The sequence below is a fragment of the Corapipo altera genome, unplaced genomic scaffold, assembly GCF_003945725.1.
Source record: "Corapipo altera isolate COAL_440 unplaced genomic scaffold, ASM394572v1 1, whole genome shotgun sequence".
NCBI classification, from domain to species: Eukaryota; Metazoa; Chordata; class Aves; order Passeriformes; family Pipridae; genus Corapipo; species Corapipo altera.
The window spans coordinates 16,659,996-16,683,619 of record NW_020884873.1 but is presented as its reverse complement, the minus strand read 5'-3'; the positions used below and the strand labels follow the sequence as shown (position 1 = coordinate 16,683,619).

General features: G+C 46.5%; 2 protein-coding genes across 2 annotated transcripts; both read right to left on the bottom strand.

Moving 5' to 3' along the window:
• Positions 1 to 1,056: 1,056 nt before the first annotated feature.
• Positions 1,057 to 4,122, bottom strand: ATF4 (activating transcription factor 4). The gene is made up of 3 exons (XM_027658759.1): positions 3,717 to 4,122; positions 2,524 to 2,838; positions 1,057 to 2,004 (listed from the first exon to the last, which is right to left on the bottom strand). Exons 2-3 carry the CDS (start codon positions 2,738 to 2,740, stop codon positions 1,148 to 1,150), a joined length of 1,074 nt encoding a protein of 357 aa, XP_027514560.1. The 5' UTR covers positions 2,741 to 2,838; positions 3,717 to 4,122; the 3' UTR covers positions 1,057 to 1,147.
• A 9,740-nt stretch (positions 4,123 to 13,862) lies between these two features.
• MIEF1 (mitochondrial elongation factor 1) lies at positions 13,863 to 23,477 on the bottom strand. Its single transcript, XM_027661411.1, has 5 exons — positions 23,296 to 23,477; positions 21,775 to 21,923; positions 21,453 to 21,633; positions 19,189 to 19,451; positions 13,863 to 18,095 (listed from the first exon to the last, which is right to left on the bottom strand). The coding sequence occupies exons 2-5, from the start codon at positions 21,916 to 21,918 to the stop codon at positions 17,289 to 17,291; spliced, it is 1,395 nt and encodes a 464-aa protein (XP_027517212.1). The 5' UTR covers positions 21,919 to 21,923; positions 23,296 to 23,477; the 3' UTR covers positions 13,863 to 17,288.
• Positions 23,478 to 23,624: the final 147 nt, after the last annotated feature.

Here is a 23,624-nt window from a genome sequence, read left to right as displayed (position 1 = left end):
GTGTGTATGTGCCAGCCAGGCTGGGATGTCCAGGTGCCCCAGCTGGGTAGCTCACTGAGCCATGTCAGTGCAAGTAAGAAGGAATCAACTCCTTGGGAAAGGATGTGCACGTCCATGTGCCAGATGGACTAGGTGCTGTTAAATGGGGGTATCAGTGGCAAAAAAAAAAAAACCCTGAACAAAAAAATAGTTGAAAATGACACATCGCAAATCTGAAGCAACCCTGACCCCCCCCACATACAGGTGCTGCCACAGCACACCAGCACCTTCACTGCACCAGCTTAGTCAGGACTAAAGCTGAACTCAAGTTGCAGCCTTGGTAGAAAAGTCAAATTTATGCTTAGACCTTAAAATTTGACTTGTCAGTGGGCAGCTGAAGAAAACTCCAAATCTTTACTTTGGTACACCAGTGTCTTCCATCGATAAGAGTGCTACAGTAACCCAGCCTACCTGGCCCACCTCAGTATGACAGGAGCTCCTACCCCAACCCTATCAGCTGGGGCAAGGAAATACCTCCTGCCACTTAGGGCATTCTGAGACCAACAGAGACATGACAAACTAAAGTGCATTTGAACACCACCACTGCTTGCTCTGGACTTGTCTCCCAGCAAGCTGCGTATTTCATGTTTCTAGTTTTGGTTTTGGACCCTGGACTATTCTTCTGACACACTATTCAAGTCTGAAAACATCCCTCCTCCCAACCATGCAACATCACTGACCTTGTGTCTTGTATTACCTAAGTTTATCTTCCAGTGACTCCCCCAGGTCAATTCTTTAATCAGGTTTATACATTTGCTGCTGAAAAACCCAAGGTACCCCAGTATGATTCTCTATTTTAGTATATATGGATATTAGAGGGTGGCAGTTACACTGAGACACTTTATTAAGCATTCAAAGCACTTTTGTGCACTTGTACAACATCCACTGCTCAGCAGAACGAGCAGCAGAGGTGTCACACTGCATTCTCTGCTAGACACCTAATGGATGATTGTGCTTGTACCTGCATCCAGGTGTGGTGCAAATCTTGTTTTACAGGTAGCCATTAATCTCACATCATTGTACATTTACTATAAAATTATTTATTAGACAGCAATACACAGCTTCAGCATTAAGCTTATATACATGCACATCAACACTGCTGACTACTCTATTCAGGGACCCTAGCTCTTCTGCCCTTGGCCTTGCGGACCTCTTCTATCAGATCTTTTAAGTACTGAATTTCCTTACTAAGGGAATCTGCTTTCTCCTTCAGGGCCTGGTTCTTCTGCTCCAACTCTCTGCACTCCCCAGACAGTGCCTCCTGTTCTGCCCTCTTCTTCTGCCGGTAACGTGTGGCAGCAGTCTTATTCTGCTCCATCTTTTTCAGTTTCTTATCTATTTTCTTTTCTCCTTTCACCTTTGCTGACACTACCCTCTCTGCAGGATGATCGTATGGTTTGGACCGCACAGAGCCACAGCTGGCATCTGCAGGCAACGGGTTGCCATTGGGGGATCCGACTGAATTGGTGGGGCTATGTTGGGGGGTTCCCAGGTAGGAGTCTGGGCTCATGCATATTCCGCTATCATCGGAATGGTTCTCCTCCTCTTTCTCAGACTTGGTGATCACTACCACAACAGCAGGGCACTCCTGTTTTCTTTCTCCTTCCAGAACATCCACTTCACTACCTAGTTCTAAACTAAATGAGTGGTCTGGAGTGGAAGTCAGAGACCCTGGGGAGAGGGGAAAAGACCAAAGGGAAGCAGAAGCCAATGGGATCATTGGATCTGCTGCAATTGGAGATTCGGGGACATGGGTGATTAGGTCATTTATCAGTGGAAGTTCTTTGTTGTGAAATTCCTGGATGGTAGCATTAAATAGGAGATCACACGTGTCTTCCAACGTGGCCATCAGCTCGTCTGGTGAGACGGTGGCTTCCAGATGTTCCATACCTAACAGGGCATCGAAATCAAATTCCTTCAGATCCATCTTCTCCACCATCCACTCCATGCCAGAGAAGGCATCCTCTGCACAATAAAAAAAAAATAACCACCTTAGTAAACTATCAACCAACACAACTCAAGCTTTTGAAAATCACCTAGCAGCTCATCATTATTTAGCATCTTCTCTCTTATATTGAGAAAATCATTAGAAGAAAATACCCTGCCACTGAACTGCCAAAGACTACAGGGTACAATGTAAGAAGTCAGCTGTTGCGACATTCCAACCCTCTTACTCAAAGACCAGAAGAATTCAGGGACATTTGAAACACACAACCATGCTTTTTTCTTGTGACCTCTGCCAGGAAACAGTACCATTAGCAACTGGTATGTTACTAAAAGGGCAATACAAGTGTCACCTTACCATAACCAGCAATTCTGTATTGTGTAAGCAGCGCAGTAAATGCGCTTTCCAAGCAGAGGTATAGCATGTGAGTTTGCCTTCATATTTATGAAAACCCAGCAATTTCTTTTTAACCTGAGCATTAATAAACTTATATGTACCACTATAACTGATGTACTTCATGCAAACAAATAATATCTTACCCTGGCTGCTATCTATGGTGTTGCCTAAACTGTCCACAGCAAGCCAATTGGAGGAGACTGCCTTAGCCTTGTCGCTGGAGAACCCATGCGAACCGAGGGGCTCGGCCACCTCCAGGTAGTCATCTAGGAGTCCCAGACTTTCCTCAGCCACCGAACACGGCTGGCTGAAGGGGGATATTGAATCCCCCAACAGCATCTCGTTGTTCAAGAAGCTCATCTTCGTCAGTTTTTAACGCTTTGACGTCAAAGGATGTGGTCAAGTAGAGGGTCTTTTCGTCGACTACAGCAATGCTGCTGTGCGATGCCGTGAAAAACCTGCCAACAGAACTTAAACTCATGAGTACTGGGTTTGACCAACATAGTAGCCTTTTAAAGCTGCGACGCTTCGGAAATGCGGTGGTACTTCCCGGGCAGCAGGCTGAGCACAGCCGGGCGCGGGCTCCAGCTGCGCGTTCCCTGCCTCCCTCATGCCCGGGCAGGGACGGGCCCCGCCCACCCGCCGCCATTTCGCGATCCGGCCGCCATTTTGTGCCGTGCCACGTTTCCACCGCGGCTCCAGCACCGACCGCAGGCAGCCGCCCACCCTGCACAGGGCTCACTCGTGCCCCGTGACCAGGGCAGGCTTTACGCTACAGTACGCAGTTATTTGGTATTAGCACTGCTGCCAGCTTGATAACAACCCTCGTTTATCTACTCCTGACTATAAACCAGAGTGGCACTGATACTCAGAGCCCCAATACCTCCAGTGCCCCATTTCCCACCAGGTACAGCATTTCCCCTCGCGGGCGGGAAAAAACCCTCCCTAGGAATGTACTGCTCTTACTTTATTTCCCACGAAGCCCACATGAATAAAAAGTTAAGCATTTTGGAATCGAGATTTCTTGAACGAAAGGAGACATAGACGTTCTTCGTAACTTATTCCGAAATGGCATTTCCTGCCATTTCTGACACCCGCCGCCCTCGGGATATTGAGCCCCACAAAGATCTCTTTTCCCCGCACCAATTTTGGTATACGCAAGTGTTTTATATATTATTCGGTATACCTAGGTATCTCCCCCCGCCTTCCGTGAGACACCACCGATCACCACAGAGGTGATAAAACCCGCCCCAGAAGCCCACTCAGAGGGAATAAGAAGAGGGTGACTATCAACACGAAGGAGAGGGAGCAGCCATCCCTCACACACAATACTCACGCCATGGTTGCAGATGCCGGGGATGTGCTGGGGCCGCCGCCGCTGCTGCTGCGCCTGCTGCACTGGCCGATGCCGCCGCTGGCCCTGCCGCCTTAAAGAGCCATGGCGGCCAGGGGAGGGGGACTGCTCGGGTCCGCGCCGCGTGGGGAGGTGCTCCGCACACTCGCAACGACACAACCTCTACCACCGGAGACAAGCACACAATGAGGTGGCACCGCCCGCGCGCCGCCCTTATATAGGATCCGCTTTAAGGCAGACCTGATGCGATAGTGAGGTGTTCTTCCGCCAAGCGTCATCTGCCTCTCGCCAGAGCCTATCGGCCTATGTCCTGTCTTTCTGGGCTTCTCTCCTGTCGTTCTGCTACGGGTTAAACGCAGGAGCCGCCGACACAAAACCACGGCTCCAAGACGGAGAAGACACGGAAGGACTCTATGGAGCACAGCTACGGAGGGACTATATGGTGTATATCCGCCGCGGCCGCCTCCCCCGGCGGGCGCAGCCGCCCCACGTGACCGGAGCGGCTCAGGACGCTCCCCCCGCCCCCCCCGCGGGGAGCGTTGCGGAAGGTTCACCCGCCAACAAGGACGCTCGCGCGGAAGGCATCACGAGCCTCTCCACGTGGGAAGGGCGGCGCTCATTGGCTACTGGCGAGTCGTTAACCTGCACCGTGAGCTGTCATTGGCCAAGGCACGGAGGAGACCAACGCTGAGGAGGGGGAGAGGAGAAGGAGCAGCTGGGCAGGGAAATGGCGCCGGGCCGGGAGGGGGAGGGGGGAGCGGGATGGAGATGGGGCGGGAAGGAGGAGTTGGGCAGGGAAGTGGTCCTGTCCTCGCAGCCCCGCGCCTTCTCTGACATGCCCCTCTCGAAGCAGCGTGTGTTCCCCACTTTGATTTCCAACGGCCCCTTTTGTTCTCTACACAAAGGCCCGCTGAGGTCGGGCGGGCGGCGGCGGTGGCGGCAATGGCGCGCAGAACGGGCTGAGGCGGCCCGCCATGGCCTTCTGCTCCCTCAGATAACGCGTCAGCCCAGGGCAGCGCTGTCTTCCCTCCCTCCCTGCCTGCCTGCCTGCCTGCCCCACACATGCAGCGCTTAGATTACAGCTGCTCTGGCACTGTGTGTGTGTGTGCGTCTGCCCGGGGCCTGCCGTCCTTACAGCGGCCATGGCGCCGCACGGACCCGCAGAGGTTCTCAGCTGGAGAGCCGGGCAGCCGAGACCACCAGTCTAATTAGAGCCTTCAACCCATGCAAGGGCTGAAAATGAAATTGTTATTCCCCACCTGAGAAATGAGAACGTCCTCTCCTGCCATGCGGTTTCATGCTGATGCAGTAGATTCTCTGTTCTCTGTGCAGATGTTACTCTGAGTGGTGTGAGCATTACTGGATCACCCACAGAGCCTCGCTGCTGTAAAGGGCAGTGTCACCTTGGATAGTTTTTAAAGTGTGGTTTCATGTTATGTTTTATCTGATCCAAATCAACTTGCTGCTAGGAAAGAAGTGAGACATCTTCCCCCACCCTATTCCTGCTTAACAATTCCACCAGCTGGCCTGGCCCTCTCTGAGACAGCTCACAGCCAGCAGGAAACTCACAGGGGTCAACAGTTTTCCACTGGTTTCAGTTCTTCCATCATCATTTCACTCTGGTCAGACGAGCACTGGCCAGCTCTGGTGAGCTGAGAGGTTCAGTACTGTGTCCCTCCTGTCAGAGTTATCTGGCTTCAAAATGTTGGTTTTCCTCATTGCCAGCCTCACAGCACCATCAGCTCTGGTGGGTCCTCGCTTGTTCAAACATCATCGTCCTGTGGGTCAACTTGCTCTCAGCTACTTCTACAAAAGGCTCCACTATTTTCCAGTTACGATCTCCACAGTATTTGTGTAAAGCCATAGCCACATTTGCTCAGGTCTAACTGCCTGGAACCTCTTAAACAGCTTGACTGATAATTGGCAAGGATGTGATGTGACACAATTTCTACTTTTAGCAGTCTGATGTTACCATCACTGCTACAAGCAGAGTATGCCACTCCACATCTGTATTTGGTTTGGTGGGAGGGTGTTGTTGAGTTTTTAGGTTTTTGTTTGTTTCCTTTTTTTGTGTGTAGAAGCGGACATATATTTTGTAATGACTCATTAAAATAGAGGAGGCAAAGAAAAATGTCCTCCGATGCCAAAAAGCACCACAGTAGCAATCGATTGATCTCAGATGACTGCTCTGATACATTACAGAGGAGGCAGATCTTAACTTCAAAGAAAAACTGAGAGGATACATCAGCTTTTAAAGAAGCCAAGTGAGTGATTGGCTGGGTGGACAGCACCTCTATGTCCTCACTGGCTTAAGGGAGAGCTCTCACATCCCCTGCTGTACCTGCTTTCCCCTGCTTTAAGTGAAAAGAAAAGGGTGATTTTATGACCATAATCGTAGCTAAATAAACAGTAATGCTATACACACCCAATCCTTCATCATGAAAAGATAATTATAGATTTCTCTGAAAGGACTCTGGGTATGTGTGCGCAAGAATCACGTAAGCAAAAATAAAATATGCAATGAGGGACTTAACCCAGATCTGCCTGTTGCCTAGCTCCATTTTGTGTGTGAAGTAACGTGGAAATTTGACTGCATTACTAGTCCTAGACAGATACTTTGTAACAATGCCCAACCCAGAAAGTGAAATCAAGTAACAACAAGCCAGCCACTTAGAGACAAGCATATTTTTCCTGCAAGACTGCAGGATTACTGTTGTTCCATAATTTCATGAGTTAATCCCAATTCCTTTATAAATGATCTTTCTTCTTTTGCACATATTGTGTCAGAGATGTCTCCACTGCGGATAGAGTTTTTGACCAAGGTAAGCACAAGTAACAATTTCTTGTGAATTTTTGCACAAAAAAAATTACAAGTATTTTCTGAGCAGAGAACTACTAGCTACCCACTACTAACTAAAAAATGTCCAGTATGACAATATATTTGTGGCTCAGAGACAGAGGAGAGAAGTCTGGCAGCTCTGAAGAAAATTTTATTTACAGCACAAAAAGGTGGCGTCTGAAGGAAGATCAAATCGTGTGGGGGTCAGTAACTCCTGCTGTCACGTTAACAGCTTCAGCACCATGGATGTTATTGTGCTGCCCTGGATACTGTACCACGGCAAAGAGAGCTCCTGTGATAAGCGAGATCCATCCCGACCCAGAAGCGAGGGGCCAGCTGCAGGGGAAAGGAGCTGCTCGTGCAGAGCTCACTGCGGGAGAGAAGCCAAAGACCTGGCTGGGAAGTGATGAACTGCCCTGATAAATACAGCACGGCAGAGAGCCATCTCCGGCCAAACAGCATCACCAGGAGGTGGAAAACTATTACTCCTCCATTCACCCTCCTCCTTCATTAAGATGGAAGGTCAATGTATGCTCTTTAATTATTTCTTTCCTTTTCTTTTTTTTTTTTTTAAGTAAACATTGCAGAGGAAAAGAGGCTTTCTTCTTCCACCACCAAGTATACAGGAAACAAACATTCTGAATGCTGTTAGGAAGTACACCAAAGACCAGGAGGACGTAAATGTTTCCATAGTAACATCCCCTTGCACAGTCTGCATAGGATGCTCTTGGGGGCTGTCAGTGGCAGGGAAACAGGCCTCTGTAGCAGGGGAGCAAGGAAGGTGGGGAGCAGTGGGTGTTGCTGGGGTCAGGAGGGGAACCAGCAAGAGTAACTGAGACAGAGATGTTTGCTGTTCCCTGGAGTGCTGGGAAAGCTGCAGCCAGGGAGAAGGGCTGGCTAACACTGCATCAGGAGGGAGTGTGACCCCTATGGTGGCACTGGGCAGGCAGCTTTGGGCCCCCACTGAGCCTCAGTGCCCCAGAGAAGGGGCAGATGGGCTTCCTGCTGGCCCTGGGTCCTGCTGGGGTGGCTGGGGAGGAGGGATGAGTGTGAGAGCAAGTCCCCAAGGGAATTCTTGTGTATGGTAGCTTGAATCCTTTGAACCTTTCATCAGAAGGGACAGGAAGCCTTATCCCACACTTCAATGAACAGAGCATTTCCAGAGACCAGCAGGAATCTTTCTGAGAGACAGAAGTGCTGAGGGAAACATAAGGGAGGAATGAAGCAAAGCAGATAGACATTTTGAGCAATTTTGAGGGAGAATTACCTGCAACCTCTATGGCACATGCTAATTTGCAGTGCTCAGTTGCTTCTGTCCTCAGTGGCACAAACAGATATCTGAAGGATCGTTTCTGCCAGATTCTCATTGTAAGCTCTTTAGAGATTCCTTTATGGACATTCCATTTTGAAACTAGATTGAAAAGCAAATATATGTGATTAAAGATCAGGCTGGGAGGTATTAGCGTCCATCTTTTATTACATACAAACAGAAAATAAGTTATCCATATGCTCTGCCTCATTTGTTTTGGACTACTACACCAAATGGAATCTCTAATAAATCATTCATTACATACCCACCCGCCCCTTCACTGTCTTCTGTTTCCATCCTGTAATGTAAATATCCCTGACATTAGAAATGAGACTAATAAAAAAGAGGATTAAATCTGCAATTTACATTTGTAACTTACAGTTCAATTATTTTAGACAGATATGGAAACAATTCTGGTTGTCCACCTACATTTTTCTTACTGAACAAACATGGGCATGCCAAGCACATGCTGATAGCTCACAAAATATGTCTCTCCAAAGGCTTAGTTACTCAGAATCAACCAGGACAAGTAAAAACATTGTGTAGATCTAGTAAGAGTGAGGTGAGTTTTAACTTGCAACTTGCCCAAGCATGAATTTCCTGAGCAAAGCTACAACTGGTTGAAAATGATGTTTAGCAAAAAATATGTGTGAAGGAGGGGAAGGGGGGGGGTGCTGGCTTTTGTTCAGACCATGGGGGATATTTTTAGTTTTCTCGTTGTCCAGCCTTGTTTTATTATGATGAATGGATTTGGGGGTCAAGAATAATCCCTCATGTGTATTAGCACACGTGGACTCAGTTTAGCACAGACACAAAAGCCTTCCCGTTGTCCAAGCAATAAATGAACAGAAACAAATTTCATGGCAACTATTGTTCTTCATGGGTCTGTAGTTGATGTGAGCCCCCTGCAAACAGTGTGCTCAGTGCATATCAAAATGTGTGTATCTGTATGTTACAAACACCTGCTGGAGTCACACGTGCCAGGTGCCTTGTGCCATTTTGTGCAAAAGGATAAAGAGGAGACTGACAGTGCATGTTGATTTTTTTCTAGCAGTGTGAAGTTAGCAAGAGCTGAGGCCTGACAATCAGGTTCGGACTATGAGACTGCAGCACCTCGGCCAGCCACAGATACCAGTGGGTGAGTTAACAGCTCATCTCCATTTCAGTGGATTTCTCTTTCACTGTATCAGTGCCTCTTAGACTTGACAGCATGAGGACTTCTTGCTGCATCAGCCCAGTGGCAGTTGCACTCCTGAACCTGGCCTCTAAACTGGCAGCTTTGTCTGGAAAAGTTATTTGAGCTGAGTTATTTCAGCCTCTGTGTTCAGTGAGGGGGAGGGGGCACACAATCAAAGGCTGATAATACCAGACTATGCTCTGTGAGCCCCATCTGGAGATTTGTTTTTAACTTCACGTCACTTCAGAGTGTTTTGATGAGGCCAGGAAGAGAGACTGTGAGTGGGTATACTCTATGAACGAAGTAAAACAGAGTTCTGGGGATCTTTGGGGTGTGCATGAGGTCTCTTTTATTCTGATGCTGGCAGGCAGCTTCAGCAAGAACTCTGATAAACCAGGTAGTTCAGATGAAGCTCTGAAACTCTTTTGGGGATAAATCACTGTTGAGGCTGTAGCTGCCCAAGTCCCTGGGGATGAATACTGCAGCCATTATTCAGCAATAATTTTCCACTCTTCATAGGCAACAACTGCTCAGTGATTTACAAGAACACTTTGTTCTGTTTTCATATATACTTGTTTACAAAGGGAGAGAGAAATTCCTGGTGGATGTTGACACAGTTGTGATACCATTGAGTTTATAGCTCTTTCCTGAAGGAATGTCATTTTTCCTCCTAAGCTCTCTGTGTTAGAGGATTTGGCAAACATTGTCAGAAAGAATATTCTTTCAGAAGACTCTGAAACTGTTCTTCTCCCTGCGCTTGTACATGGGCTTGTGGGTGGCCTCAGCAGAGCCTCCTCACATGCACTACAGGGCAGCTGGCCATGGGCAAGCTGGATAATAGTTCCCAAAGAGACTTTGCAGCCAAAGTATCATATTGAGTAGGTGCTGTGGCTTCTTAACCCACTGACTCTCTTACTGCTATTACTGTGGTGCTTGGTGAGGGAGGTTTGCAGCTCTTGTGACAGGAGGAGGTTTCTGTGCTTGACTGCTAAGAGAACTGGTTTGAGACTAACCCCAGATCTGTCTGATCTGTCTGAGGAACCATCCGCAGTAAACCAGCTCTGTTGGGGAGGTACTGTTGGCCTGCTTTTTTGGCACTCACAGGGTGAGACTTTGTTGAGGCCTTGTCCTGGCATTGTGATGATGGGACGCATCTCCTCTGGGTCTGAGGCAACACAAGTGTTATTCAGGAAGGTAACATTTGAGCCATTCACCTTAGTCACCCAGTTTCAGTGAGACTGATTTGGATGCACTTATCAGAAACACAGGTCTCAGACAGGCTCTGTCTGACCACAAAAGGGTAGGTCTGTACCAGGACACAAAGCTTGGGAACCACCAGTCTGCTGGTGACACCAAGCACCCTCCTTTGCAGTGCAAAGTGATGGACTGAAGATGGATCACACTTTGTTAATTTTTTTTTTTTTTAACGTAAGAAAGAAACTACAAAATTTAATATATATTAAAAAAAAAAAAAAAAGAGAGAGAGAGGAGAAGGACTCCTAACCCAAAACATTAGCTCATTGTTCAAGAAAAGGCACTGGACTAGATGCATTCTACTGTCTCTCTCATGACCACAGGCAGAGATTTGGAAAAGAGAAGGTCTGTGCCTTGGTCTCCCTCTTGCCTCGGCAAAAACCACCCTCTCTGTGAATGCCAGGGAGCTGGGCCCCTGCCAGCCTGCTCTCTAACAAGCAACGTGGGAGCTGCGGCTCTGCAGCCTGTGGGACCACTGTGTCTTGTACTACCTTTGCTTCAGTGTATCTCAGCCCTCTGACAGTGTATCACTGCTGCTGTAAACAATCAGCAGTTGAAAGAGTCACATTATATTATCCAGATAAGTGGCAGTAGTTATTGTCTCCAAGGCCATACGTAACAATACTCTGTGCTAAATAAATTCAAGACTTTGAAGGCAAAAATGTCTTTCTGCCATACTGCTTCCAGGAATGATTGCTTCTTGCCTTTCAAAGGGGGTAAGGAGCCTGCCAGGGCATTACAGGTTTTGAAGTAACGTCTGTCACGGGACAGGTAAAGAGCCAACACAGTCCATCATTTGCCATCTATGCCCTCGTGTCTGTTGTCTGTTAGGCCTGTCCTTTGCAATGCTAAGCAGAATGAGAGGAGAGTCTTACAGAACTGGGATCATTGTAGTGGGATGTTTTATGGGGCACTGGGTTTTATATCACCCCATGCTTCTGTGGAAAAACAACAATTCTACCACAGTGAAAGGCAGGGGAAGGGGTGGATTTGCACTGAACCAAAGGAACTGTTGCCTAAAAAAATAAAATCTGAAACAAAACCAAAAACACAAGCAAGCAACTTTTGCCCATTATTTGTACGGAGAAGGCTTTTCATGAAGAATGTGGTTAGCATTGAGATATGTATATATATATTTCCCCTGAGAAGCTTAGCACTGAGTGTTAATAGACAGATCAAAGAGCTACTTAGCCACAGGAGTCAGGGAAACTGAACCAGGGCAGCAAAATAAAAATCAATCTGGCTTTTAGTGTGTTTAATGTGATTTTGTTTAGAACTGACTTCTGTGTGAGGACTTAGGAAAGCTTGAGATCACGAGAAGTTTGTCTCCTACTCTCCTGCTCTTCATAAAATGACAAGAACCCTTTCTATCTACAGAATTATTTCAGATATTCCCTGCCTTTGGTCTCATCACCCTCTTTTGCCTTATCTATTTGCAAGATTATTCCACCAGATCACATACTATAAAGATATGAATAGCCTGCTCACCATGACATTTCTGGCTCCATGACTTGTGAATAATGCACTCCTTCTCAGAGTATACTAGTAAAAATTTTAGACTGTGCTATCTCTGACTGTGTAGGGGACTCAGTTGTTAAATGAGAGCTATTTCAAGAAGGTGCTGAATCTAAAAAAAAAAAAAAAAAAAAAAAACAAAAACCCCAACAAAACCTGAGAGGGAGGACATTTCGTGAATCCCTTAGATCATAAAATCAGATCATAACTGAGCCTGACAAGAATAAAGAAGACAAAATCCAGATATCTCAAACAGTTCCCCAAGTGTCTAGACTTCAGCAGTTCTCCTAGGGCTGGAAGCCAATACTGGGTTTCACTGAAAGGAGGGAGAGTTTCCCATTCCTTGCTTGCTTCATCTGTGGGCAAAGCCCAGCATTTCAAAATCCATTCCGGATTCAGTGAGCCATGCTGGAGCCATTGAATCATACCTAGTGCAGGTAGTGGGTAAACATATTTTATCTTATCTGAAAGAGAAACTCCTCATTTAGAAGAGGCTCCTCTTTTTTTCCATGAGACTAAATGTAAAAAACAGCACAGCAGCTGTCTGCAGCTTTCCTGGAGTTTAAAATCTTAAAACTTAAAAAGACGTGGATGCGATTAAGTATTTAGGAAAAAAAAACAAACAACATTCATCACACAGTTTAGTATGATAATCTCAAATTTGGGGTTCAGTCATCCTTTTTTCCCTAGCTTAAGATTAGCTACAAAATAGGCAGGCTGGAATTTATTTATTTTTAAAATTAAGAGATGCAAAAATAAATAAGTAAAATGTAAGATCAACTTCATTAATATCCAGGACAGGACTGTGGTTCTATAACAGAGCAGGAAAAAAATTATACTTTTTTCAAAATTCACTTTCCTCCTAAACTGCTCCTTAGGCTAAGAACAAAAGAGATTCTGAGTCTTTGCAGCCTGGAGTTCTGTTTATGCTTTTCTTCTTTGTGGACACTTGAAATAATTATCATCACTCTGCTCAATTATTTCTTCTCTCCATCAGTCACTTATCTTCTGATCTTTCCTCCCTATTCATGCCAGAACAGCTTGTATGCAAAGATGCAAACCGCTGTATATATTAAACATGTATTGTAGGCTGTAGGCATTCCAGGGGCTTTGACTTGAGGGGGTAATACTTGTTGCAGATTCCACAGGCAGCTGATTTTAGATGTTCCTGTAAGAGTCTGTATGGCATGAAATGTGCTTGATCTCATCTGAGCTGTTTCTACAACGGGACAGATTATAGGAAAAAAACCAAAACAACACAAGCAAGGGGTATCAGGAAGAAAAAGAACTGTAGATTCCCTTTGTATCATAAAATATCTTCCAAAATAATTAAATGTTAATTAGAGTCCTCATTAAAACAAGTCTCACAGGGCAATGTTGTCACTGTAGCTTATCTGCCCAGATTTAAGGAGCCTGGGACCCATTAAAAGCAGCATCACTTCATGCTTTATTTGATGTCCAGCATTTCTGCCACACCTTCCCAAGCGGGCATTGGGTCTTACTGCAAAGAGCTTCAATACACCAGACACAGGCCCCTGGCAAAGAGGTTTCCTCACTGCCTCAAGGCTGATGCCTGGATAAAAGAGGAGTGTATTTGGCAGGACAGAGGACTGGCACATAAAAACCAAGGTGTGACTTGAACAAGGGCGGGGGAGTCTGCACAGGAAAGTTTAATATTACAGAGGCACGGAAGCCTCTGAGGTCTGGGGAGCCACATGAAAAGCAGGTGCCTGCCTGGGCACGCGGGCTATCAGGGAAAGGATAGGAGGCACCGCGCCATAATTGCGCATCATCTTGTGACTGGTGCAAATGCTGCCAGGAGCTGGGATGCTGCAGTACTGAGCTGATTGCTCCCTCAAGACAAGCTGCAAAGCATGCCCAGAGCTGCAAAGGGAAAGCAAGTGAATCAGCAAGGGGCATGTCAGTCCCCAGGCACTGGTTAGGTGCAGAATCATATCAGCATGAAGATGATGCATAGAGGTGAAAGCAGAGAGAGATGCTCCTTTGTTTATAAACACACTAGAGACAATTGGGTTACTGTGGAAAGTCATTTTATTTCAGAATTCCACGCACTCTGTCAGAGACCATGCACTTGGACTTTCCCCTTTGCAAATCCACAGCCTCCAGGCCTGGGAGAGATGGGGCATCATCTCTTCATTCTCACTGGGAGTTGCCCACATACTAAGAGCGAGGGCCCTGATGACACCTCACCTGGGGGCAGAAAGCAGCCTCCTGTTTCCCACAGGGGAAAATAAATCCATCTGACTTGAACAAATAGCAGTGGAGTTCAGCAGCAGTGAAACTCCACAGCTGAGCACATTGGTCCTCATCCTGTGGTTACAGGGAATAAGACGACAATCTCACAGGGAGCTTGTGTGAGCTAAGCTATAGCAGAACACACCAAGACATTCTTGGAGCCCAGGCAGCAACCAGCTCAACACATGCCCTGGGTCTCTTACAATCAATCTGTCTCTGAGCCACTCTGCCAGGAAGGTGGCCTGGAGCTGCCCTTTTTACATTCAGCTTTAGGTTCTCCTGCTCTGTGCCACAGATTTGACTTGGAAGGAGCCTACCTATAGGTAAGACAGCCCTCCAGGCTGTACATAAACATGTGCACTGCATTTAATACTGAAAGGTGCCAGTTAGACTTTGCAACATTCTGTTTGACCCACAGGCTGGGTACAGCATTACTGTAAGTTTCCCGCATCCTTACCCTACACCTTCTTCCCTGCCCCTTATGCCTGACCCTGCTTTTAAAAGATCCCTAGTTGCAGTGTGTCCCTATCTTTGGCCTTTGTTGAGACTGTCACTACCAGGGCAGCTATTGCCTGCTGTGGTGGCTGCGTGTAGGGAAGTGAGCATTTGCCTCCTGAGAACGGGCTTGTGAATAGCTCAGAGGAGGGCAAAATGAAGGGAAGATATGATGGAAGTGATTGAATTCAAGTGAAGTTGAGTAGAGTCTACAGAAAAGGCAAAAAGGCAGCTTCAGTCTCGATTTGATACACAAATTGAGCTCAATAGCAGCAAAAAATGGCCATAAAATATTAATTCATTAGGTTGCCAGGAAGAAGTAAAAGCTTTCATGTAAAAAATTCTATGTACAGATATATGTGTGACAACTGTTCTCAAGTCAGCTCAGACAGTGGTCCTGTTCATATCTCACCTTTTTTTTGTATCTAGAGTTTTGATCACTTCCAACCACATTGCTGCTCATTTCTGTGTGAAGACCATGGTACTGGAATCAGCACCAAGAGAGCGGTGACATCATGCTGAAGAAATGAACTTTGGGGGAACTCCTGACAACCCAGATATTTTAATATTTTTGTTGACCTTCAAGTAATTAAAAAAGGGGAATTTCCCCCAATAGCCTGTAAGCTCCAAGTCTCATCTGTCTGCTTTTAGGGTAGGAAGGCTGACATTAGAAAGGCAATGGAGGCCAAGGGAAGGAAGAGGGGAAAAAAATCTGGGAACCAGAGTGAAGAGCAATCAACAGTTGACCAACACTGACTGCTGCAAAACTTACAAAACACACAGTCATACAAATGGGATTTCTGTTAACCTCTGATAGACTATAGATTTTATATACACACACAAACTTCAAAGTACACATCTGGCAGTCTAGAAAATACCAGTACCCTAAGGATTAAATAATTTAAAATGCAATGTTATCACTGTTTACAGAATAGTATCTGACACATTGGCTAAAATGGATGGATTGTCCGAGAAAGATGCTCCCTCCCTCATCTCACCAGCACTGCCTCTAAAAAAACCCAGGGGCAAAAGACTTCCCTCTGTGGTTCAACTCCTGAAATTCACCTTGAAACTTCTCTGTCAAAGAAGGGGGAAGTCCTGAGAAGAAGGGAGGAGGAAAGGATAAAGGGATTCCTGCTCCCTCCAAGCCCTAATGTTGCAGTAGCCCTCTCCATTGGCTAAGGAGGCTGGACAGTAAGGGGGGGAAAAAGCTGATAAAGTTGGGAAAAGGCAAGTATGTTTCTGTAATGATAGCTATGCTGGTCTTTTGAGACACACACAGAGCCCAGACTCGGGGGGACGCCCTCTCTCCCCCTTTTTGCAGACAGCAGGCCGGGTGGCTTAATGCAGAGTATGCAGAGTCGATGGCCTGACAGTAGCCATAAACAAGAGCGGGCAGAAGGTGTGCCCTCACCAGCTTTCTAAGAGTATTGTAAATTGGGAGCACTGGAAAGTCAGCACATGGGAATGAGGAAGGGAGTGGACAGCCACAGTTCTGGGGAGGAGACTAAAACACACACAGAGCAGATGGCAAACCTAATACATCTCTAAATGCCAGCTCTGTATATGTACCCTAATACCAGTGTATGGGATAAAACCTTGCTGATGACATCAGTTCAGTTCTATCACCTTCACAGACTTATAGCTGGTGAGAATCTGGCTTGCGTGTGCTTATCACAAAGCCCATTGAGGCATGCAGTCTTGTTTCCACCTCCTGTAAATCAGAACAGCCACAAGCTCCTGGGGAAACGATGAAAAAAACCAATCCCCATTCCCATATGTGTCTCTCCCACCCATTCACCAAAACCCCTCCTCTCTTCCTTTACGCCAGAGACAGCGAAGGAGTTGCCTTGTTCTCCACTCCCGAGGCCATTCCCAGCAGATCTGGCTAGGCAGGAATGGCAAGCCCTCCTCCTTTGGCCTCATCACACAGCCAGACCACAAAGGTTCCTTCCTTCCCTATGACAGCTTTGATGAGAAGTGCCCATACAGGAGGTTGTGTTGCAGCATACCAGACAAGCCTTAGCCCTTAATCCTGAACCCAACTTGCAAAGGATGAGAAGGCTCCGTAGGAGCAGGAGGTGTGGGAATTCTCCTATTCCAAGCTCTACAGCCCTAAATACTGCCAGTGTAATTATGATCCACTTAGAAATACAAAACACACCCCTATCCAAAACATCTCCCTCAGTCTGCCCTGCATGACTGGGTCAAAGGGACAAAAAAGAAAGGAAAGTGAGACAGTTTGGGACAGCAGAGAAAAAGAAACATGGGGCAAAGTCATGCTGGAGGAAATTAAATTACCTCAATGCAAGTCTGCTAAAATTGTCATTGGATTTACCAGCCCAGTTCCACCTTCTTCAGACCAAAATGGACTCGCTGCAGTAAGTGTACTACAGAAGAAAGAAGTGCATAGTTTGGTTTAATTTTTGGTAAACACTTCAGCAGAATTTATATGAAGATCTTAGAGCTGCAGTTTTAGCCTCTCTTTCCTAGCCAATGGGTACCTGTTGGGGCAGAGATGGTGGAAATGGACCAGTAGCACCAATAAATTCAGTGGGAGCACCAACTCCACAGCAGGAATTACTAATGAACCAAAAGGAGGGAGTGGTGGAGAGAGAGAAGATAGGGAGAAGTGGAGGAGACATAATTTGCAGTAATTGAAGTCTGCATTGGCTAAACCCTATCAACACTTCCCTAGGTAAGGCCCCATTACGTCTGCAGCAAGACCTCTGGCTCTGACAGAGAGCTGTAGAGGGTGTAGCCCAGCTCATCCACTTCTTCAGGGGTGAGCTCTGAAAACAAGTTCACCTTGGGGTTCAGAGCACTAGGGAGGACACCTGCCTCCAAGTAGCGGATCAACCCCTTCAGTGCCTGCAAGAAGCGATCAGCCAGCATGTCCTGGGACCAGTCAGACTCCTCCTGGGATAGGTGCAGGATGACATTGGTGAGCTGGCTGGCAGTGAGGTGACCCAGAGCTGGGTTTAACTTGCATACTGCTTTGAAGATCTTCAGGCACAAGCAACGGCAGCCAGAATCCCCCTGGTCCAGGGCCCGGAGGCGAGCCGTTTCTGCTGGCCGCAGGCTCAGTCGCCACAAATTGTCATTCTGGGCCAATCGATGAGGTTTGGCAACAAGGACGATGTCACCCAGTGTCAGGGATGGTAGAAAGTCAATAAAAAGATGACGATCTGGATCATATTGAACTTCCAGTGTCAAATCTGCTGGGGGAGCTGCTGGACGGATCACGTAGTCCAAGAGACTCCCAATTGCTGGCCAGTTGATGGAGCCAGCTACAACTTTCTCAAAGGTGTCTGCTACAGTTTTGGGAGAAAGGTAACCTCCCACCACACAGCGGTCCCAGTAGCTGCTCCCACGGGGAAAGTACTCTGGGTTTTCTCGACGCACCAAGTAGAAGCCAGGAATGTTCATGATAGTGTCCTCCCCAGGGATACACGACCACAGGTTCTGCTCCAGCATCAGAGGCACAATGAGCTGGATGTGGTCAGCTGTCACTACCTTTCACAAGAGAGAAAAGTCGGTAAGAACAAGCTTTCTCCCTCCACAGTCATTTTATTCACCATGTTTAGACAACCTTCTGTCCGAAAGAACTTGGAATAAGGATTCAGCTGTCTCATTCGCCTCTCTGTGTGGGATTCACATCCTCCCTTTATTAAAAGGCATTCTGAAGGACTATTTTGGACTATCAGTGGGATAATATAATAATATAACCCAAGCTAGTGCTTACGTGGTATGTACTATTTAGAGACCTGACATGGACTGCATAAAGATGAATCATTTTGCCTCATATGCTGCCTAAGTCAGCTCCTTGGATGTGAGATGCAGCTGGCCTAGGGCACAGCAACGCTACATGACAATTTAAAACAGGAGGCATTAAGTATTAAGTTTCTAGACAAGCTTAGGTTGCCATGGTTTAATGATGCCATGCTACAACTAGGTACACTGCCCTCACCTGGTCTGCCACACTGTTCGGAAATAGGTCATTAAAGATCCCTTTTCACCGATGTGATTAAGATCCCAGATTTAAGTTTCACTGGCCCCTCGACACTCCATTCCAGAGCTCTGACTCATACAAAGAAGTGTGCCTATAAATCACTCACTATAGCTATGGGCATCTTGGAGATATTGTAGCAGTGACTGCTGGCCAATCTAGTCTGTCATGCATTTAAAAAAAAAAAAAAAAAAAGAGAAAAAAAGGAGTAGGGAAGAACTACATGATAACACAGGAGTTCTAAGGGAATATCATGTATTTGGATAGATATAAGATACAGAGAGAAAACAGAGGTCTACCAGAGAAACACCAAGAAAAACACAGCTAAAAGGAGAGACAGAAGAGAAGGAAAGAAGTGGTGAGAAATAAAACAGCAAAGAGCAAAGGCTTTGCAGACAACACCAGAGCAGCCTGGTCATGCTGGTTCAAACAACACTGCAGAAATCAACGCTTGGCTCCACAGTGGGAAAGGCCACCTTATTCAGGGGCCTTATTACTGAGAAATGCTATGCTGAGCCAGCACTGCCGACTGGGAAGCCTGAAATACTCCTGCTTAGTCAGCCTTCTGAATAAGGACCCAGCACAGGGCCTAGGAATTACCTGCAGGTCATCGTAGAGGCTGCCGCTGAGGTACATGTCCCGCAGGGGCATGTCCGGCAGCTTGGCACGGAGGAAGCTGCGCAGCTCCGCACAGATATCCACGGCTGCCTGCTTGGCCCGAGCTTGCTCATCCGCTGGGATAGCCACCTTCCTCCGGTAATAGGCAAAGAGCTTTTCTTGCAGAGACAGACGAAGGCGGGACTTTTTCAGCTCCACTTGACTCCTCCTGGCAGATGGCTTGGGCTTTGCAGGTTGAAAGAAGTCTGCAAGACAGAAGGAAAACTGTTGATCATCTGCAGTATTTCACTGTGAAGCGTTTCGCAGAGGGAAATCTGCAGCGTGGAAGTGCAGCCTCCTAGGTCTCAAAAAGCTCTCAGAAGACACTTTGCATGCTTTACACAGGTACCAGTCAAAAGGGAGGTGCTGAGAAACTTCAAAAGATAGTACTACGAGCATCAAAACAGATAAAACAAATTACTAGATTTGGAATTTCACCAGAATAAGATTAATATTGTGCACAAGGAAGTAATTTTAATGGCCATGTGGGCAGCATCTCAGCTCAATTTCAAAAATTCAGTGCTATTACCAGTTCAGAAGCTTTTAACATGATGCCAAAACCAGTGGACAAAACACTCTTGAACAACCATCACGATCTCTTTAAGTTTTTAACACTGTAAGAGACTATCACAAATTACCAGCAAACCCCAGTCCTGACAGGGTATCAGATCAGAGAAGATCATGCCACCTGGAAATGAAATAGTTGTTGGGAGTCTGATCAGCACAGTTATCAGGATGAGCTGACAGATCTTGGGGCCATCCCAGCTCAGGCAATCATAGCTCCAATGAAAACCTCCCTCAAACCTTCAATGGCCGAAGAACCAAGAGCCCACTCTGAGGCACAGTACAGCTACACAAGGCTTTACGCTGCCATCTGAGTTATTAAGCAATGTCTGACCTGCACAGAGGCTCTAAGACCCTTTTTTTCTGACTGCTTTCCCAAAGAAATAAGACAATGCTTTCTATCTGTCTTTCAGATTTCTCTTAGTATGGACCAAGAGTTTCAGAAGTTATCCATGAGAGTTAAGGAAGAGTTGCGGATCTAAGAGGTCTTTGGAAGGACTGTGGTACTTAAAGGGTGCAGAAGAAAACCCCCAAGTCAGTGGCCCCACTAAGGCAACCAGCTGTTGCAGGTTCATTTGGCAATGGGTGTTTGCCACACAGCACAAGTGGAATGCTGACTAAGCTGAACACAGACCCATCTCGCCCAACCTCAGCAGCTGCTGCCTCTTGTCCCACTGAATTCTTTTGGAAAGATTTGAGCTTTCCTGTGAAAAGGAAATAGCCCACAAAACCACAGGAAAATGGATTTCATTGCCTGAAAAAAATTATTTTTCAATAAGGAATTTTACTTTACTTTTAACTTAAGAATGCAAGACACCACCATCAATGTTTTTATTCCTCAATGCTTTGGGGACTCCAATCAAATTATCTAGACGTCACTTAACACAGTTATTTAATGTTTCTTCAGCAGAAAATCTATTACTATCTTGAAGCTGACTTGCTCACAGAGAATCTGAAAATCAAGCTAAAAGCTAGATTCTGATTTTTAGTTTAAATCTCCAAGCGCAAATCTCTTGAAGTGACCAGGGATAGAAAGTAAAACTGGTGAGAAAAAACAACCAAATATATAACAAACACTGTTGGACTCTAAATGACTTATTATTCCACTCAGAAAGAAGACTGTAGGACACTTTTTATAGCCTGATGAAGACCAACTCAGTGATGAGCAGCAGTAAACAGGGAAATGCCATTACAGAAATTGTTTGAAAAATGGTAGAAATAATATAGGAAATACTCTTATAAATTGCTAGTACATTCACAGTGGGAATATTTCCCCCTTAAAAAGAAACAGACTGGAATGGCCCAAAGAAAGGCAACGAAGAGCTTGAAAGGAATGGAATGGCTTTTTATTAGCAAAGATTGCACAAATTAGTATTCAGATTCAAAAATTAAAGCCAGAGAGAGAGAGTAAAGCTTAACAACATGAAGTCATGAGAGAAATGAAGAATGCAAATAGATGATTATTATTCCCTAGTTGATAATGTGACTCCTGATTCCTGAAGTTACCAGAGGAACTGCTTAAAAGAAAAGTGTCAAAATCCTGGGACAGACAGAATATTTTCTTTCCTGCATTCCTTTAAACAAATACAGGATTTATGGGCCTGGATGGTTCTGTACCGCAGGAGTACGACCGTGCTCCATACCTGCATCAGCAGCTGAAGGATCAGTGGGAAGAGTCTGCAGGGAGCGGCTGAGGCTGGTCTTCATGTCCTGGGTCAGCAAGCGTGAGGAGGAGCCCAGCCAGTTTGGCTCTTCCCAGCTTCTCTTTCCCGACTGGCTCAAGCGAGTGGGGCTGCTGGGAGCACTGATTGCCCGGTCGTACATCTAAACCAACGTTACCAGGAACAGTTTGAGTCTCTAAGGGCCCAGCACCGGCATTTTACCCCGTACCGTGTCTTTTTATTTCCCACTCCTTCCTCCCAGTGCCCCGTGCTCCAGCCCCAGCGCGCTGCCCTGCCCACTCACCCGCTTGACGGCCAGCGTGGCGATGCCCAGCATGGCCGCTCCGCCCACGCCCAGCACCAGCCGGGCGTTGGACAGCACGAAGTCAATGGCTGTGCCGATCCCGTTGTCATCCTTTTTCCCTTTGCGCTGCCCAGCGCCTGCCATTTTACCTGGAGGGAGCAGGAACGTTAAACAGATGGGTCAAAACACGCAACCCTGACAGTTCACTCCCTTCTCCCCCACCTCACACCCACGGCTCTTGGGGTCTCAGCACAGAGCCATAGGAAGAGACCACCTAACCCTGCAGCCTCTTTAATCGTGTTCCCTCAAGGAGTTGCTTGTTCCCAGTCATGCCAGGACAGTAGTGACCAAACCCTGCAATGACAGCATTTCTTTGCTTCCAGCAACATTCATTACCTGAAGGAAAACATTCAAATTTGATATGGGGTTTCTAATCATTGAAGCAGGTTTAATAAAAGAACGTAGGGCTTAATTCCACAATATTTTGTAATAAAATCCTGCATATTATGGAGAACTCTATGACCATTCTGGTATTTTCCTTCTAGTTTGGGCTTCTCAACCAAAGCATGGCCAATTTATTTACTAATTCTCTGAGTGTAATTTTGCTCACAGACAGGGAGATACAGGGATGGTTACCTGCTTGTCTGTAACAAATCAGAATCTTCTCAAGACCTGACAGGTGGTTTCAGATTAATTTCTGGATAATGGTTGATCTCAGATACTTCAAAAACACCCAAGAAACAACAATAGAGACCATAATGCACCATAAAGGGAACAACTCCCTTGCTTTCACTGGACATTTTCTCCTGCCCTTAAGGCCAGTGGGTTTTGACTCTCAGACAACCAATGTATAACATTAACACTAACATTTTCTTACATGTGTACTTTTGTATTCTTTGATTACCATTTCACCTAACCTTGAGATTTAATTAAAGGGTCTCTCCAGCCAACACAGCCTCAAGCTGCAGCAAGGAAGGTTCAGGCTGGACATCAGGAGAAACTTCTTCACAGAAAGGGTGATCGGACATTGGAATGGGCTGCCCAGGGAGGAGGCAGAATCACCATCCCTGGAGGTGTTTAAGTAAAGACCGGATGTGGCACTGAGTGCCATGGTCTAGTTGACATGGTGGTGTTTGGTCATGGGTTGGACTCGATGCTCTCAGAGGTCTTTTCCAGCCTAACTGATTCTGTAAAACCCACCTTGGCACCACTGTACCTATAGGTGGATCCCCAGGGAACCAACATGAAAACAACCAGAAAACTCTTCCAACATGACTTGAGGTCTATTTTCTGAGTCAGTTCCAAAGGTTCTCAGCCTGCCTGCTTGCCTGACTTGGGTGGTTTAAAACTGCCCATTGGTTTTTCTAAATCCAAGCTACAATCTCAGGAGAAATGTTCCTGCCTGGATGAACCAGGAATACAGTCACTTGTGATTGCCAGGCAGAAAAGATAATGCACCTTCACAAAGCCCGCTGTAGCAGCAGCATGAAGAACACGGTGATATCACTGTAAATGACCTACCTGTGACCTAATGCATTTGTGAAAAGAACAGGAGAGCCCTCCTGGTGTACCCGTGGAAGCACCTTCCAGACTTCTTCAAGACAGTGGTGTGCAGTGAGTGTTAATCATCTCTTCTGCTTGGTGAGGTTGTTTTGGAAAGAAGAGGGAAGTAAGTGGAGTCAGTGGGAGCCGCTACAGGGAATCTCTACACCAGGCCGCCGAGCCCGCTCTGCAGGAACGCCTGCCCCTTCTCCAGCTGCCTCTCCTTGTCCTCCGGGCGCTGCAGCCCCTGGTTGCGGCGGAACTCGCGGCGGACGGTGGCCAGGTAGAAGTCGCGGTCGGTGTAGCGC